The sequence below is a fragment of the Coregonus clupeaformis genome, chromosome 24 (genome assembly GCF_020615455.1).
Source record: "Coregonus clupeaformis isolate EN_2021a chromosome 24, ASM2061545v1, whole genome shotgun sequence".
Taxonomy (NCBI): Eukaryota; Metazoa; Chordata; class Actinopteri; order Salmoniformes; family Salmonidae; genus Coregonus; species Coregonus clupeaformis.
The window spans coordinates 48,568,221-48,585,388 of NC_059215.1; the positions used below are offsets into that span (position 1 = coordinate 48,568,221).

At 43.8% G+C, this 17,168-nt stretch overlaps 1 protein-coding gene across 1 annotated transcript; it reads right to left on the minus strand.

The window, feature by feature from the left end:
• Positions 1 to 1,427: 1,427 nt before the first annotated feature.
• On the minus strand, positions 1,428 to 10,510 carry sypl2b (synaptophysin-like 2b). The gene is made up of 6 exons (XM_041845325.2): positions 10,323 to 10,510; positions 10,057 to 10,134; positions 7,196 to 7,314; positions 6,634 to 6,835; positions 5,723 to 5,914; positions 1,428 to 2,134 (listed from the first exon to the last, which is right to left on the minus strand). The coding sequence occupies exons 1-6, from the start codon at positions 10,338 to 10,340 to the stop codon at positions 2,006 to 2,008; spliced, it is 738 nt and encodes a 245-aa protein (XP_041701259.1). The 5' UTR covers positions 10,341 to 10,510; the 3' UTR covers positions 1,428 to 2,005.
• Between the last annotated feature and the right edge of the window lie 6,658 nt (positions 10,511 to 17,168).

Sequence of the window (17,168 nt, forward strand, 5' to 3'; positions counted from 1 at the left end):
TACAATGAAGATCTGTGAAGTTATTTGGATTTTTACGAATTATCTTTGAAAGACAGGGTCCTGAAAAAGGGACGTTTCTTTTTTTTGCTGAGTTTATATCGAACGAAGGTGATCATTTGAAACATAAAATACAAGGTGAATTGAAAGCCGATGGGGAGCACTACATGAACAGGAAGTAGTTGACAGCTAGAAGAAGTTCTGCCTTATCACATGTTGAGGTAGAAGAGAGGCACAAAAACGTACAAGTAACTTAAACCAGTCTTCAGTATTTTTGCATAACTGAAGAGGTACTGAAATGGTAAGAACTGTATTGGTAAGAACTGAAACTGAAGAGGTACTGAAATGGTAAGTACTGAAATGGTAAGAACTGAAATGGTAAGTACTGCATTGGTAAGAACTGAAACTGAAGAGGTACTGAAATGGTAAGTACTGAAATGGTAAGAACTGAAATGGTAAGTACTGAAATGGTAAGTACTGCATTGGTAAGAACTGAAACTGAAGAGGTACTGAAATGGTAAGAACTGAAATGGTAAGTACTGCATTGGTAAGAACTGAAACTGAAGCGGTACTGAAATGGTAAGAACTGTATTGGTAAGAACTGAAATGGTAAGTACTGAAATGGTAAGAACTGCATTGGTAAGAACTGAAACTGAAGAGGTACTGAAATGGTAAGTACTGTATTGGTAAGAACTGAAACTGAAGAGGTACTGAAATGGTAAGTACTGAAATGGTAAGAACTGAAATGGTAAGAACTGCATTGGTAAGAACTGAAACTGAAGAGGTACTGAAATGGTAAGTACTGTATTGGTAAGAACTGAAATGGTAAGAACTGAAATGGTAAGTACTGCATAGGTAAGAACTGAAACTGAAGAGGTACTGAAATGGTAAGTACTGAAATGGTAAGAACTGCATTGGTAAGAACTGAAACGGTACTGAAATGTTAAGAATTGAGCGGTAAAAACTGAAATGGTAGGTGAAAAAGGGACGTGTCATGAATACTGTGAGGTAGGCGTGAAAACAGGAGTTTGATGGCTTTATTTTCTTACAAAACGTTGTTAAATTAAAACAATATCACAAACCATGCCGAACAACAGAAAAAAGGAACATTTCAAACCTTATATGAAAGTAAGTACTGTTGCTTATGGCAGGGTTCCCCAACTGTTTTTTATAATTTTTTGACATAAAAACACAGCAAATCAGCACCAAGTGATTTTAATTGAGAAAATCTGTTCCAAAGTAGTCCCATGCATAATAGAGAGATATGTGATCGTATTCAAATGTAAGCAAGGTTTGAAATTATGTTTCAGTCAAATATGATATCTAAATTGGGCTTCTTGCAGTCAATAAATAATTTGTAATTAAATGTTTTCCGGTCCCCCGACCATCCACAAAATAATATATAATGGCCTTCAGCTGAATCTACAATAGTTGATGATCCCTGGCTTTTGGCATCACTTGTAATGTCTGTGACCATTTAAAATAGAGTGACTATTTTAACTGGCAAATAACAAGCAGAGTGTGAGAGAATAACAGCTTTTTTTTTTTTTTTATACAACAAAAACACTAAACTATCCACAAAGTAACAGTGTGAGACGAAAAACACTGGTTTCCGATCAACAAAATAAATTCACACGTCTCGACTCTTTCTGAATAAACTGAGGGACGCATTTGATCGTTGCATTGTGTTAAGATGTACTGTTAAACTAAAAACAGTTGACTGCATGAAACAAAAGTAGTTCTGAAACAAAACTAGCTATGACTTATATTTATGGCATATTTGCTGGATTCAGTTTTGTACCCGTTTAGACATCTTCAAAACGCACCACCTCGAACACTTCTGAATAATAAACGTGAAGCTGTCAATGTTGGCAATTCATGAAAGAAACTGTTTCCAACTTAATAAAGCTACTAGAAGACATTTCTAGTAGCGCCCCCAAGATTGGTTAATTTGTGCGACTGCTTCGCATGCAGTCTGGAACGCAGCCGTTGACAGCAGGGTGTCCAGTTAGGAAGGCCTGACCCCTGACCCCTCCTCGGCGTCACCAGGGGGGTTGGCTGACTTGTGGAAGGGCGTCTCCTTAAAGATGAACCAGCAGTTACCACCCCACAATATCAGGTTGAGAAATCCAAAGATCTGCCACAAAAAAACACATATTTTAGTCAGGACAAAAAACATGTTTCTTAGTAAGGAAGTGTCACATTTCTCAATGGCATGCATCAAATGGTAATGGCTCCACATTACAATTTCTTCATAAAATTAAATTGACGGTATATGGAAGAGACATGGATGGAATTCTGCAGCCAGGGCTGTAATTGAGGGGGGGGGGGCGACGACTCAGTTCTCAAGCAAAAACTCAGGTTGACATGTAAAACTTGTTTTTGAGCAGAGTTCCCAGGATGATTTCCCAGATTCCACACATGTACAGAGAGGGGAAAAAGTATTTGATCCCCTGCTGATTTTGTACGTTTGCCCACTGGCAAAGAAATGATCCATCTATAATTTTAATGGTAGGTTTATTTGAACAGTGAGAGACAGAATAACAACAAAAAAATCCAGAAAAACGCATGTCAAAAATGTTGTAAATTGATTTGCATTTTAATGAGGGAAATAAGTATTTTACCCCGTCTCAATCAGAAAGATATCTGGCTCCCAGGTGTCTTTTATACAGGTAACGAGCTGAGATTAGGAGCACACTCTTAAAGGGATTGCTCCTAATCTCAGCTCGTTACCTGTATAAAAGACACCTGTCTGCAGAAGCAATCAATCAGATTCCAAACTCTCCACCATGGCCAAGACCAAAGAGCTCTCCAAGGATGTCAGGGACAAGATTGTAGACCTACACAAGGCTGGAATGGGCTACAAGACCATCGCCAAGCAGCTTGGTGAGAAGGTGACAACAGTTGGTGTGATGGAAGAAACACAAAAGAACTGTCAATCTCCCTCGGCCTGGGGCTCCATGCAAGATCTCACCTCATGGAGTTGCAATGATCATGAGAACGGTGAGGAATCAGCCCAGAACTACACGGGAGGATCTTGTCAATGATCTCAAGGCAGCTGGGACCATAGTCACCAAGAAAACAATTGGTAACACACTATGCCGTGAAGGACTGAAATCCTGCAGCACCCGCAAGGTCCCCCTGCTCAAGAAAGCACATATACAGGGCCGTTAGAAGTTTGCCAAAGAACATCTGAATGATTCAGAGGAGAACTGGGTGAAAGTGTTGTGGTCAGATGAGACCAAAATCGAGCTCTTTGGCATCAACTCAACTCCCCGTGTTAGGAGGAGGAATGCTGCCTATGACCCCAAGAACACGATCCCCACCGTCAAACATGGAGGTGGAAACATTATGCTTTGGGGGTGTTTTTCTGCTAAGGGGACAGGACAACTTCACCTCATCAAAGGGACGATGGACGGGGCCATGTACCGTCAAATCTTGGGTGAGAACCTCCTTCCCTCAGCCAGGGCATTGAAAATGGGTCGTGGATGGGTATTCCAGCATGACAATGACCCAAAACACCCGGCCAAGGCAACAAAGGAGTGACTCAAGAAGAAGCACATTAAGGTCCTGGAGTGGCCTAGCCAGTCTCCAGACCTTAATCCCATAGAAAATCTGTGGAGGGAGCTGAAGGTTCGAGTTGCCAAACGTCAGCCTCGAAACCTTAATGACTTGGAGAAGATCTGCAAAGAGGAGTGGGACAAAATCCCTCCTGAGATGTGTGCAAACCTGGTGGCCAACTACAAGAAACGTCTGACCTCTGTGATTGCCAACAAGGGATTTGCCACCAAGTACTAAGTCGTGTTTTGCAGAGGGGTCAAATACTTATTTACCTCATTAAAATGCAAATCAATTTACAACATTTTTGACATGCGTTTTTCTGGATTTTTTTGTTGTTATTCTGTCTCTCACTGTTCAAATAAACCTACCATTAAAATTATAGACTGATCATGTCTTTGTCAGTGGGCAAACGTCCAAAATCAGCAGGAAATCAAATACTTTTTCCCCCTCAGTGTACAGATAATACAGCCCTCTCCTGAATTATTGGTAAATATGAACAAAAGGCGCTGTATTAAAAGCTTAATCTTACCCTCAAAATATCATATGAATCGTCATCAATAAATAATTATTTTATTCAAAAATATGCGTCACAATTATTGGAACCCCTAGAAATTATTATGAACAAAATCTAAATTGATGTATATTCCAATTAAGATTTTACTTTTTAAAAAAAGTTCATCTGAGTCTTTGGGAACTCTTAAGTGGTCATCCATGACTTCCTGTTTCACTGCGGTATAAATATGAGGTGACACAGGCTAAACTCCCTTAGTCATCCATCAATATGGGAAAGGCCAGAGAACACACAAATGAAATGAGACAAAAGGTTGTTAACCTTCACAAATGAGGCAATAGCTATAAAAAAAGATAGCTACACGCCTGAAAATACCCATCTCCACTATTAAAGCAATAATTAAGAAATGTAAAACAACTGGAGCTGTGATTAACCTGCCTGGAAGAGGATGCAAGTGTATTTTGCCCTCACGCACAGTGAAAAGGATGGTTCAAGTGGCAAAAATGTCTCCAAGGATCACAGTTGGAGAATTGCAGAAGTTGGTTACATCTTGGGGTCACCGAGTCTCCAAAACTACAATTAGACGCCATCTCCATGCCAGCAAGTTATTTGGAAGTGTTGCCAGAAGAAAGCCTCTGCTGTCACCAAACCACAAACGTAAACGCCTGGAGTTTGCTAAATGTCATTGGAACTTTGACTGGAACCAGGTTCTATGGTGTGAGGAGATAAAAAGAGAGCTTTTTTTGGCAACAAACACCAGAGGTGGGTTTGGAGTACAAACAGCCATATGGTCATGCAGAAAATAACCTAATCCCCACTGTGAAATGTGGTGGTGGATCTGTGAAGTGTGGTGGTGGATCTGTGAAGTGTGGTGGTGGATCTGTGAAGTGTGGTGGTGGATTTGTGAAGTGTGGTGGTGGATCTGTGAAGTGTGGTGGTGGATCTGTGAAGTGTGGTGGTGGATCTGTGAAGTGTGGTGGTGGATCTGTGAAGCGTGGTGGTGGATCTGTGAAGCGTGGTGGTGGATCTGTGAAGCGTGGTGGTGGATCTGTGAAGCGTGGTGGTGGATCTGTGAAGCGTGGTGGTGGATCTGTGAAGTGTGGTGGTGGATCTGTGAAGTATGGTGGTGGATCTGTGATGTTGTGGGGCTGTTTTACTTCCAAAGGCCCTGGGAAACTTGTTAGGATACATGGCATTATGGACTCCAAGTACCAGGAGATTTTAGGCCAAAACTTGTCTGCCTCTGCCACGAAAATGTTTCACTGACCATAGAATCAAGCTTTTGCAAAGACCATCCCAGTGCTCTGACCTAAACCTGTGGGATGAAGAGGAGAGTCCACAAGCCAGGACCAAGGACTGAAGGATCTGGAGAGTTTCTGTACGGAGGAATGGTCTCAAATCCCTTTCTATGTTTTCTCCCACCTCATCAAACATAACATAATTATTTATTATTTCTTAACGACAAAAAACATTTTAGAATTTGTTTTACTCAATTAAAGTTTAGATTAATATGATATTTTAAGTGTAAGATCAAGCTGATAAACAACAATTACATTTTTTCACAGCCTTTTGTTCATATTTACCTAGGGTGCCAATAATTCAGGAGGGCACAGTAAGTAACCAATATTAATAACTCTACATGTAGTAGCCTACCACAGAGGAGTTGAGTCGCCCCATGTGAGGCACTGCTCCTGGTGTGCACTTGTTGCTGACGTCCTTGCAGGTGGAGATTAAGCCTACCAGGTTAGAGGGGCTGGTGGCCCACTTCACGTCAGTCAGGCCTTTACCCCAGGCAGAGGAGGACACCAACCACAGGAAGGTGAAGGCTCCGGTCACCAGCAGGTCCTGTTGGAAGGATAGGAGACATGGTAAATAAAGTATATAAATGCAGGTTGAAGACGAATGTTGGAACTTAAAATCAGACAAACCCGCCTACAAACAGTATGTAAACAGTCCATATAACAACCTGACTTCTTCACAACAGCGTATTCCTGCATCCCACTACCACCAAATCCAAATAATTAGTTATCAGGCTTTTAATTTGCATTGTTTTGCATCCGATTGTGTGAAACTTGAATTAGTGAAGCAGTTGTGGGTTAAATAGAAAACGTCAAAGATTTGAAAGTATTTGATGTTTGCTTGATTCAGCTTGGAGTTTGCACTTTTGGGACTAATCCATTGTACCAGGAAAACTAAATCAAGTGCACCTCAAATATCTGACAATGTACTTCACCCAGATCTGTTGGTCCACAAGCAACCAAAATGTTCAATGACAATTTCTTGGATTGCCACCCCCAGTTCCATAGGTCCACCCCCCACCCACCCACCCACCTCCAGATGAACACACCCTTCACCCTCCCCAGTTCCAGTTCTTCATTTACAGACCACTGTTAAGATCCCTTTCTCTCGTTAAGTGCCCATCTCACGCAGTTGTCAAGTGTCTATAGCTATTTCGTGCCAACGCTCAAACTCTTTAGTGTTCCAAGTCATTCTGTAGACTAACATCTACACCTTCCATTCACCACTACAAAGAGCACGGACGAAACAATTCCCAGATAACTCACCACAATGGGGCCACGGCTGGTCTGCCTGTAGACGTGTTGGTAGCCAAGGTAGATCACCAGGCTGGCGGCACTGTAGAGGAAGGCAAACACCCCAACACAGACGTAGAACTCAGCTGAGGAGGAGTGGTCGCCGGTCAGATAGAGCTGGATGGTACTGGAGTCGTTCTTACAGGAGGGGACGCTGTATGGATGGGCCATCAGCCTGTGGGGGAACAGATGTGTAGAGAGAGGGTGGTGTTCAGTAAGGAGAAAACTAAGTGAAACAGGGAGGTACTACCAGAAATGGGCCAATAAGAACACATTCGTTTTTGGGTGTAGAGACATGTAGTATAGGGTCATGTTCAGTAGGTAGACATTTGGGAAATGTTTTGTAACGGAGTGAAAACGGGGAGGTACTCGGCTGAGCTTGTCCCGTAAAAATACAGATGTTCGTTTTTTTTTGTCGCAAAACATTTCGCTTCAGTGTGTCCCGCTGAACACGACCCAATTATAATAACAAGCCACTTTGAACAGAAACATCACACACCCATACGATGAATCTGTTTACTCCTGTTCTGCTTACCTGAACGGGTAGTTAAAGGCAGCAGTGATTTCTTGGCTGCCGTTACCCTGGCACTGCACATTGATGCTCGTAGAGCCGGCATAGCCCGACGTCGTAGCGAAGGCAAATATGGAGAAGACCTGCAGACAGACAAAGCCAAATAAGGACAGATTTTAGATTTTAGTCATTTAGCAGACGCTCTTATCCAGAGCGACTTACAGTTAGTGAGTGCATACATTTTTTTTTTATTTTTTTTCATACTGGCCCCCCCGTGGGAATCGAACCCACAACCCTGGCGTTGCAAAACGCCATGCTGTACCAACTGAGCTACACGGGACAGGACACGATCAAATGAAAGAAGCAGTGCATAACTGGACATATAACTCTTTCTGAAATGACATTCAGTCCAAACAGTGCAGATTAGAACATGACTATGGCACCCTGTGCTAACTAAACGGCAGTTTGCTTTACAGGTTCATAGCAGTCTGAAGTGACGGGAGTTGACCGGTCTGGTAACGGATCAGATAAAAACTACCGACAGTAGAAAGTGGAGTAAGACAACTATGACTGGATCATGCCCAGCGAGTCACCGTGGATGACTGACGGGCTTCCTCTCCCGCTCACACACGATTTCCTCTACAGAAGGGCATCCTTCCTCACAGGAAGTGATTATCACTTGACTATAGAAACAAAAAAACACAGTAGAGCAATCGACTAGTAGTAGTAGTAGTATGAAAAATGTATGCACTCACTAACTGTAAGTCGCTCTGGATAAGAGCGTCTGCTAAATGACTGAAATGTAAATGTAGTACCGTCATGATGGTCTTACGCCGTAGAGAGAAGTTGTTTTATTAGCCTGAGTAAAACACTCCTTTTATACATGCGATACAGGATGCACTTGTCAAGAGACGCCACCTCACAGATGGCTGTGTAGAGCCTTGTTGTATTGATACTCTACAGAGGCCATAGTATAGTGTGGTGAATATTGTCTAATAATAATAATAATAATAATAATATACTGGTAAAATATCACATTTCAGCGAGATCTAAAGGATCTCCAGACGAGTTCTGAGTCCGTCTTCTATTGTTTTGGTGTCACAGGCAGTCAACATTCTTTGCAAAAATATACATTTGTTGCATCTTGTAAATGAACAGATTGCTACCATCTTTCATATTTAGTTTGCAACAATGAAGTTGTTACGGTATAGTCGAGGTCGGGACTTCCAAATTGTTACATGATGAATAACAGGAGGAGGTCACAGTGAGATCACCAACTATGGGCCTGCAGTACGTCACAACACCAGCTAGTTTCAATCCATTTGAAACCCATTCTGCTGCTATGCAGGGTGGCTGGTGACACGGTAAAAAAAAAAAAAAAAGGCACCCTATGCATTAGTCTGATTAAATCAGGCTGTAATACATACACAGTCTGAAACTAATGACTGCAAAGTCGTGTAGATGTTCCTTACAAGCCAGAATGATGAATTTAATTACATTTGAACTTACTCTACCGGTTGTCTGTGCAGTTTGTCCTCAATTTGAGAAAAAAAATATTGACAGGAAAGTATTGTTTGCCCAACTTTTTCGATAACCTGGACCATGTAAATACCTGCTGATTTAAGTTAGTATGCATGCATCGCTTGCACACATATATGTTTGCTCATGACCGAAGGCATGTGCACAAGACGGAAGTACATGCACACAATGCATGGATACTAACCATACCTCAGTGATACTAACTGAAGTCAGCAGGTGTTTACATGGTTTTAAGCATGTGCCAGGTGAAAGAAAATTGAACTTCAGTACCTGCACTCTAAAAAGTTGGGTAAACAACACTTTGCTGTGGATATTTTGTCTCAAATTTCGACCATCTGGACCAACACCACAGTCAACCGGTAGAGTAAATTCACATGTAATTGTTTTCAACATTCTGAATTGTAAGGAACATCTTACACGATTTTGCAGTCATATTTTCAGGCTGTATATACCAATGAATTGTGTATTACAGCCTAATTAATCCGACTACCTCTACATAGACCAAGCCCTGCATATTTATACAAAATAAAAACATTCATTTCAAGTCATTGAGGTTCTCCCCATGATAGGCCAGATGATCGCTAGCCCTTGATCATGACTCAATTCCATGACACATAAGGGTTGTTGAACGAAGGCGTCTTCTGTACGGGGGAGTTTTGTTAAGAGCGGAACACTCGGTCTGAACATTAACATATCGCTTTGCCGTACGGTTTTGGAAGCATAAGGACCATATCGTTTATATCAGCATGAAATTATAAAAAATAAATAAAGTTCAATTGATACACACCTTTACAGGGTTAGAGTTTAGTGTTCCCACACGGCCATGTCTCCATGTTACAGCGCGTCTTTACAGAAGACAGACGAAGACAGAGGGACCACTTGTGCTAATTGTCCACATTTTACACTAAATAATAAGTGATATTTCCTGGGGACAAAAAAAGGCACCACGTTGTAGGAATGACCCGATTAGCTATTTAGCATACTCAGTGTAATGGAAGAAGGCCGCCAGAAACATGTCACTGAAAAATACTGTCAGCTGCAACTGTGATAAAACCGGTTAAAATAGTGTACAGTAAGTGTGCATTTCGCATTTGTGAAATTATTTTTGATGTGATATGAAAGTAGAGGGCTTTATGTTCCTAGAACCGTTTAGCAATCGAGAATCGAGTCACCTTTAGATGGAGTATCTGGCTGTTTTGGCTGCCAGAGCCAGTCTACCTCTGAAAATAACATATAAAGGTCCGTGTACCTTAAGGAGGAATGGTCAAGTTAAGGTCCGTAAGAGTACATACTGGGCTACATGATAGCTTAATAATAAATAGCTAGAAAAACATTAACAAACTTACCCATTCGAGCACTCTAATAAATGCCAAGGGCTCTTTCAAGGGTCCCAGGTCCAGAGTAAATCCTGAAGTCTGAATTTTCTTTTGATATTCAGGGAACAAAGGTAAACAATGTTTTTTATTAACTAACTAAGTAGACAAAGTTGTCATTAGATGATAGGCATGCAACCAACACACAAATAGACCACCACGCAATACTTTTGCGCAATAGAAGCGGGTTGAACATTTTATTTAGCGAACATAAACACTTTTTCAGACGCTGTCGTTACCTGGGCTATCCCGTCCATCGTATCACTGTCCAAGTTAATTTATCGGACAGTATGCAGTACTTTCTCTTTAGACGATTGTTGGCAGGTAAAACATGGATGACTTCCTTGGTAATTTCAGAAATGTATGTCAAACTTTTTTTTTCTCCAAGTGAAGAGCGCTGCACACGTGTTCACCGACGTTCTTAAAGTGACATGTCCACCTAATTGTATTTCTTCTTCTTCTTCAGTGGGGTTTGTCGGCGGTTGGCATCCAACGTTATGGTGCATTACCACCACCTACTGTACTGGAGTGTGGGCCAGAGACAGGGAGAAACTAAATCCTACCTGCCAGCCCCATTGCTCTTAAAAAAGATAACAAAATATTTGAGACTATTTCTAATGACGTTCTACTCAATATAATATTTAAACTAATTTCCTGTATCCCCTTCTCACTCATACTAGATATCATCCTCTCTTTCCCTCTGATACTGCCTAAACTGTAGCAATACATGCGCCACAGTCTCTATTTCCTGACAATAATCACACTTTCCTGTTGGATACTTTCCTATCACATTTAATGTCTTATTCAACTGGCTGTGTCCCACCCTTAATCTTGTAAAAATAGCCTCCTCTCTTCTGTCCCTTCCTGCCGTCCTCCCCTCCCCGACTTTCCTCTGTACTTGAAATAAATGCCTTCCCTTATTATCTCTATTCCACTGCTCCTGCCATCTCTGCACCATCACTGTATATATCAGTCTGTTTGCCTCTGCCCTGCTCATTGAAACTTCAACATCAACATCCCCACTACTAAGTGCTTGTTTAACCTGTTCCCCTCCACCCCCACAAGGGCTGGGACCAAAGTAAATCTCATCTGAATACCCATCTGTTTAATCCTGCCACGGGTTTGTAGCACCTCATAAAGCAGGTCTTGTCTGCTACGTGAGCTAAAGGACTGGAGACTCATTAACACTGCACATGAATCAGAGCAAATAACTACTCTGTCTGGCTTAACTTCCTCCACCCACTGCAAGGCCAACAGTATGGCCATCAGCTCCGCCGTATATACAGCCAGATGATCTGTAATACGTTTCCTGACTTCCACCCCACATTACTGCACTACAAATGCTGACCCAGTACGTCCTGTCCTTGGATCTTTTGAACCATCTGTGTAAATGGCCACAAAATCCTGATTCACAGTTTCCAGACCTCTTAAATAAATCAGATGGATCAACACCCTCCCTATCTTTCTGTAGTCTCTCTAACACTTCTAGATCAACTACTGGAGGCGGGAGTAGCCATGGTGGATTTACAGGAATAACTACTGTTGGACTAAACTCCCTTCCATACAGTCCCATCTCCTTCGCCTGGGTATTACCCACCCACCCAAAGCGCACCTAATTGTATTCATTTTTATTAACAATAATAAATCAATACAAAGGTACATGGGGAATATAAGTATACATAAAGAGTATTAAAAACATAAAACAATGTTTTAAGTGAGAAGCAGGCATTGGTCTGAAGTCGAAAAATAATTCTGGATTGTTTAACACCCCTGACTTCTGATGACATGGCTGCACTCCAAGCCTACCACCTGCCAACTTGACCCTATGCCCACAAAGCTGCTCAAAGAACTCCTGGTTAAAAAAAACTTGATCCAGATGAACTAAAAAAACAACTGATCTCAAACCTCCGCTTCCTTTAAGATACTAGAGAAGGCCAGCGGCTGACCTCATTATTTAATTCACACAGTATCTTTGAAACCCACCAATCCGGTTTCAAACCATTTTACAGCACTGAGACTGCACTTGTTAAGGTAGTAAATTACCTACTGCTGTCCTCTGACCGTGGACTCTAATATAATCTAGACTATTGTAATACTCTCCTGTCCAGCTGATCAGACTCTAATATAATCTAGACTACTGTAATGCCCTCCTGTCCAGCTGCTCAGACTCTAATATAATCTAGACTACTGTAATGTCCTCCTGTCCAGCTGATCAGACTCTAATATAATCTAGACTACTGTAATGCCCTCCTGTCCAGCTGCTCAGACTCTAATATAATCTAGACTATTGTAATACTCTCCTGTCCAGCTGATCAGTCTCTAATATAATCTAGACTACTGTAATGCCCTCCTGTCCAGCTGCTCAGACTCTAATATAATCTAGACTACTGTAATGTCCTCCTGTCCAGCTGATCAGACTCTAATATAATCTAGACTACTGTAATGTCCTCCCGTCCAGCTGCTCAGACTCTAATATAATCTAGACTACTGTAATGTCCTCCTGTCCAGCTGATCAGACTCTAATATAATCTAGACTACTGTGATGCCCTCCTGTCCAGCTGATCAGACTCTAATATAATCTAGACTACTGTAATGTCCTCCCGTCCAGTTGCTCAGACTCTAATATAATCTAGACTACTGTAATGTCCTCCCGTCCAGTTGCTCAGACTCTAATATAATCTAGACTACTGTAATGTCCTCCTGTCCAGCTGATCAGACTCTAATATAATCTAGACTACTGTAATGTCCTCCCGTCCAGTTGCTCAGACTCTAATATAATCTAGACTACTGTAATGCCCTCCTGTCCAGCTGATCAGACTCTAATATAATCTAGACTATTGTAATGCCCTCCTGTCCAGCTGATCAGTCTCTAATATAATCTAGACTACTGTAATGCCCTCCTGTCCAGCTGATCAGTCTCTAATATAATCTAGACTACTGTAATGCCCTCCTGTCCAGCTGATCAGACTCTAATATAATCTAGACTACTGTAATGTCCTCCTGTCCAGCTGATCAGTCTCTAATATAATCTAGACTACTGTAATGCCCTCCTGTCCAGCTGCTCAGTCTCTAATATAATCTAGACTACTGTAATGTCCTCCTGTCCAGCTGATCAGTCTCTAATATAATCTAGACTACTGTAATGTCCTCCTGTCCAGCTGATCAGTCTCTAATATAATCTAGACTACTGTAATGTCCTCCTGTCCAGCTGATCAGACTCTAATATAATCTAGACTACTGTAATGTCCTCCTGTCCAGCTGATCAGTCTCTAATATAATCTAGACTACTGTAATGCCCTCCCGTCCAGTTGCTCAGACTCTAATATAATCTAGACTACTGTAATGTCCTCCTGTCCAGCTGATCAGTCTCTAATATAATCTAGACTACTGTAATGCCCTCCTGTCCAGCTGCTCAGTCTCTAATATAATCTAGACTACTGTAATGCCCTCCTGTCCAGCTGCTCAGACTCTAATATAATCTAGACTACTGTGATGCCCTCCTGTCCAGCTGCTCAGACTCTAATATAATCTAGACTACTGTAATGCCCTCCTGTCCAGCTGATCAGACTCTAATATAATCTAGACTATTGTAATGCCCTCCTGTCCAGCCTCTAATATAATCTAGACTACTGTAATGCCCTCCTTTCCAGCTGCTCAGACTCTACTATTAGAAGCCTACAACTTGTACAGAACACTGCAGCTGGGATTCTAACCAATACTAGAAGACATGAGCACATTACATTTACATTTTAGTCATTTAGCAGACGGCCTTATCCAGAGCGACTTACAGGAGCAATTAGGGTTAAGTGCCTTGCTCAAGGGCACATCGACAGATTTTTCACCTAGTCTGCTCTGGGATTAGAACCAGCGACCTTTCGGTTACTGGCACAACTGGGTCTTAACCACTAAGCTACCTGCCCCGCCCAGTTTTAGAGCATCTGCATTGGCTGCCTGTAAAGTAAAGTAAAGTAAAGTATCGGTCTGATTTTAAGATCTCACTCTTAACTTTTAAGGGCCTGCATGGCCTTGCCCCCCTCTTATACTGACAGACATGCTTGTTCTATACAATCCAGTGAGGGCGCTCCGCTCCCAAGGAGCCGGTCTGCTTACGGTTCCTAGAATCAGAACCAAGGCAGGGGGCTGAGCGTTCTCTATTAAAGCCCCTCAGTTGTGGAACAGCTTGCCCTGTCAGGTAGGAGGGGGAGGCACCATTTAAGTTTTTTAATCACTTTTAAAAACCCACCTTTTTAGCCAGGCTTTTAATAAGTGATTTCTATGTTATTTTGTTATTGTTTTAATGTAAAGTGTGTTGTGATTGTAAATGCACTTTAAATCAAGTTTGATTTGAATTCACATGAGCACCACAATGTCTACTCCACTCACGCTCTACCAAGGTTTTCCAGCACACAGCTTTGACCTACTACAGTAGCTATGTTGGTCTATTGTACTTCAACAATGTGTAGGCAGGTTGCTTAGGATTCAAACCTTCTCAAACAGCCCAATTCATCAAGCCTAAGGAACCTGCCTACACATTGTTTGAAGTACAAAACCAACATTGCTACTGTATTAGGTCAAAGCTGTGTGCTGGAAAACCTTGGTAGAGCATGGTGGAGTAGGCATTCTGGTGCTCATGTGAATTTCCTTTATTTTGTGGCTTCAGGCCAATGCCTAATTTTCACTTAAAACATAGTTTTATGTTTTTAATTTCCATGGTTTGTACACCGGATGGTGATTATAAAAAATTATACCAAATGTTCACATGCAAAAGGTGTCTTTCGAAAATGTCATTTGCGCTTCAAATGATGTAAAAAAATATATATATGTATTTTGTCTCACATCATTTATTGTCCAGGGCCCGGTTTCCCAAAAGCATCTTAAGGCTAAGTTCATCGTCAGAACTTTCAAAGGCTCATTGTTAAATCTCAGAGCTGTTTCCCAAAACCATTGTTACTAAAGTTACACTTGAAAACACTTGTTATTTACCGACTGCCTCAGACCACTCGTAGAACAGCTAACTGGGTTGTTCAATGCTTTTTTGCCATTCCGTGTCACTTTATACACAGAAGAGCTCTGCTAAACATAGAATCAAGATGTTTATCTGTCTCTCTGTATCTGCCAATAACTTTAGAATGAAGTTGACTACAATACAAAGTTGCCAATGTCTTTGTAATTATTATAAACTGTCACGATCGTCTAAATAAGCGGACCAAGGCGCAGCGTTGCGAGTGAACATGATGACTTTTAATTAGAAAAGCACGTCAATACAAAACAAAAGACGAAAGTGAAGTCCAATAGTAACAAAGACTAAACTTGGAACAAAACCCACAACCCACATGAGGAACACAGACAGAATAAATATGGCTCCCAATCAGAGATAACGAGCCGACAGCTGACACTCGTTACCTCCGATTGGGAGTCACACGACACCACAATTAACACACCCAAAACACAACCAACCGAATACACCCTTACAACCAACCCCACAACAAATACCCAACAAAACAAACACACCCTGGTTCATTCACAACGCCCCGGAACCAGAGCGTGACAGTACCCCCTAAAGGTGCGAACCCCGGACGCACCAACATAAAGACAGGGGAGGGTCTGGGTGGGCGTCTGTCCACGGTGGCGGCTCTGGCCCCCGGTCGTGATCCCCACCCCACCACAGTCACAAACTGCTTAACAGGCAGCACCGGACTAAGGGACAGCACCTGACTAAGGGGCAGCACCGGACTAAGTGGCAGCACCGACTAAGGGGCAGCACCGGGCTAAGGGGCAGCACCTGACTAAGGGGCAGCACCGGACTAAGGGGCAGCACCGGGCTAAGGGACAGTACCTGACTAAGGGGCAGCACCGGACTGAGGGGCAGATCCTGGCTGGCTGGCTCAGGCGGATCCTGGCTGGACGGCTCTGGCGGATCCTGGCTGGGCGGAAGGCTCTGGCTGATCCTGTCTGGCAGAAGGCTCTGGGTGATCCTGTCTGGCGGAAGGCTCTGGCTGATCCTGTCTGGCGGAAGGCTCTGGCTGATCCTGTCTGGCGGAAGGCTCTGGCTGATCCTGTCTGGCGGAAGGCTCTGGCTGCTCCTGTCCGGCGGAAGGCTCTGGCTGATCCTGTCTGGCGGAAGGCTCTGGCTGATCCTGTCTGGCGGAAGGCTCTGGCTGCTCCTGTCTGGCGGAGAGCTCTAGCGGCTCGGGTCTGGCGGGACGGCTCTGAAGGCTCATGGCAGACGGGCGGCTTTGCAGGCTCAGTACAGACGGGCAGTTCCTGCGGCGCTTGGCAGACGGACAGTTCAGACGGCGTTGGGCAGACGGGCAGTTCAGGCGCCGTTGGGCAGACGGGCAGTTCAGACGGCGTTGGGCAGACGGACAGTTCAGGCCCCGTTGGGCAGACGGCAGACTCTGGCCGTCTGAGGCGCATCGTAGGCCTGGTGCGTGGTGCCGGAACAGGAGGTACCGGGCTGAGGACACGCATCTCAGGGCTAGTGCGGGGAGAAGCAACAGGGCATGCTGGACCCTGGGGACGCACTGTAGGCCTGATGCGTGGTGCCGGAACTGGAGGTACCGGCCTGAGGACACGCATCTCAGGGCTAGTGCGGAAAACAGCAACAGGGCATGCTTGGCCCTGGGGACGCACCGTAGGCCTGATGCGTGGTGCCGGAACTGGAGGTACCGGGCTGAGGACACGCATCTCAGGGCTAGTGCGGGAAGCAGCAACAGGGCATGCTTGGCCCTGGGGGCGACCGTAGGCCTGATGCGTGGTGCCGGAACTGGAGGTACGGGCTGGGCGAGCGCACCGTATCCCTGGTGGCGTGGAGTAGGAACAGGCCGGGCTGGGCTGGCGACGCGCACCGTATCCCTGGTGCGAGTGGCCGGAACAGGCCGGGCCGGGCTGGCGAAGCGCACCGTATCCCTGGTGCGAGTGGCCGGAACAGGCCGGGCTGGGCTGGCGACGCGCACAGTAGGCTTCGTATGAGGCTCAGGAACAGGCCGGGCTGGGCTGGCGACGCGCACCGTACACTTAGTGCGAGGGGCCGGAACAGGCCGTACCGTACTGGGGACACACACTACTGGCTGTACCTCGGGATT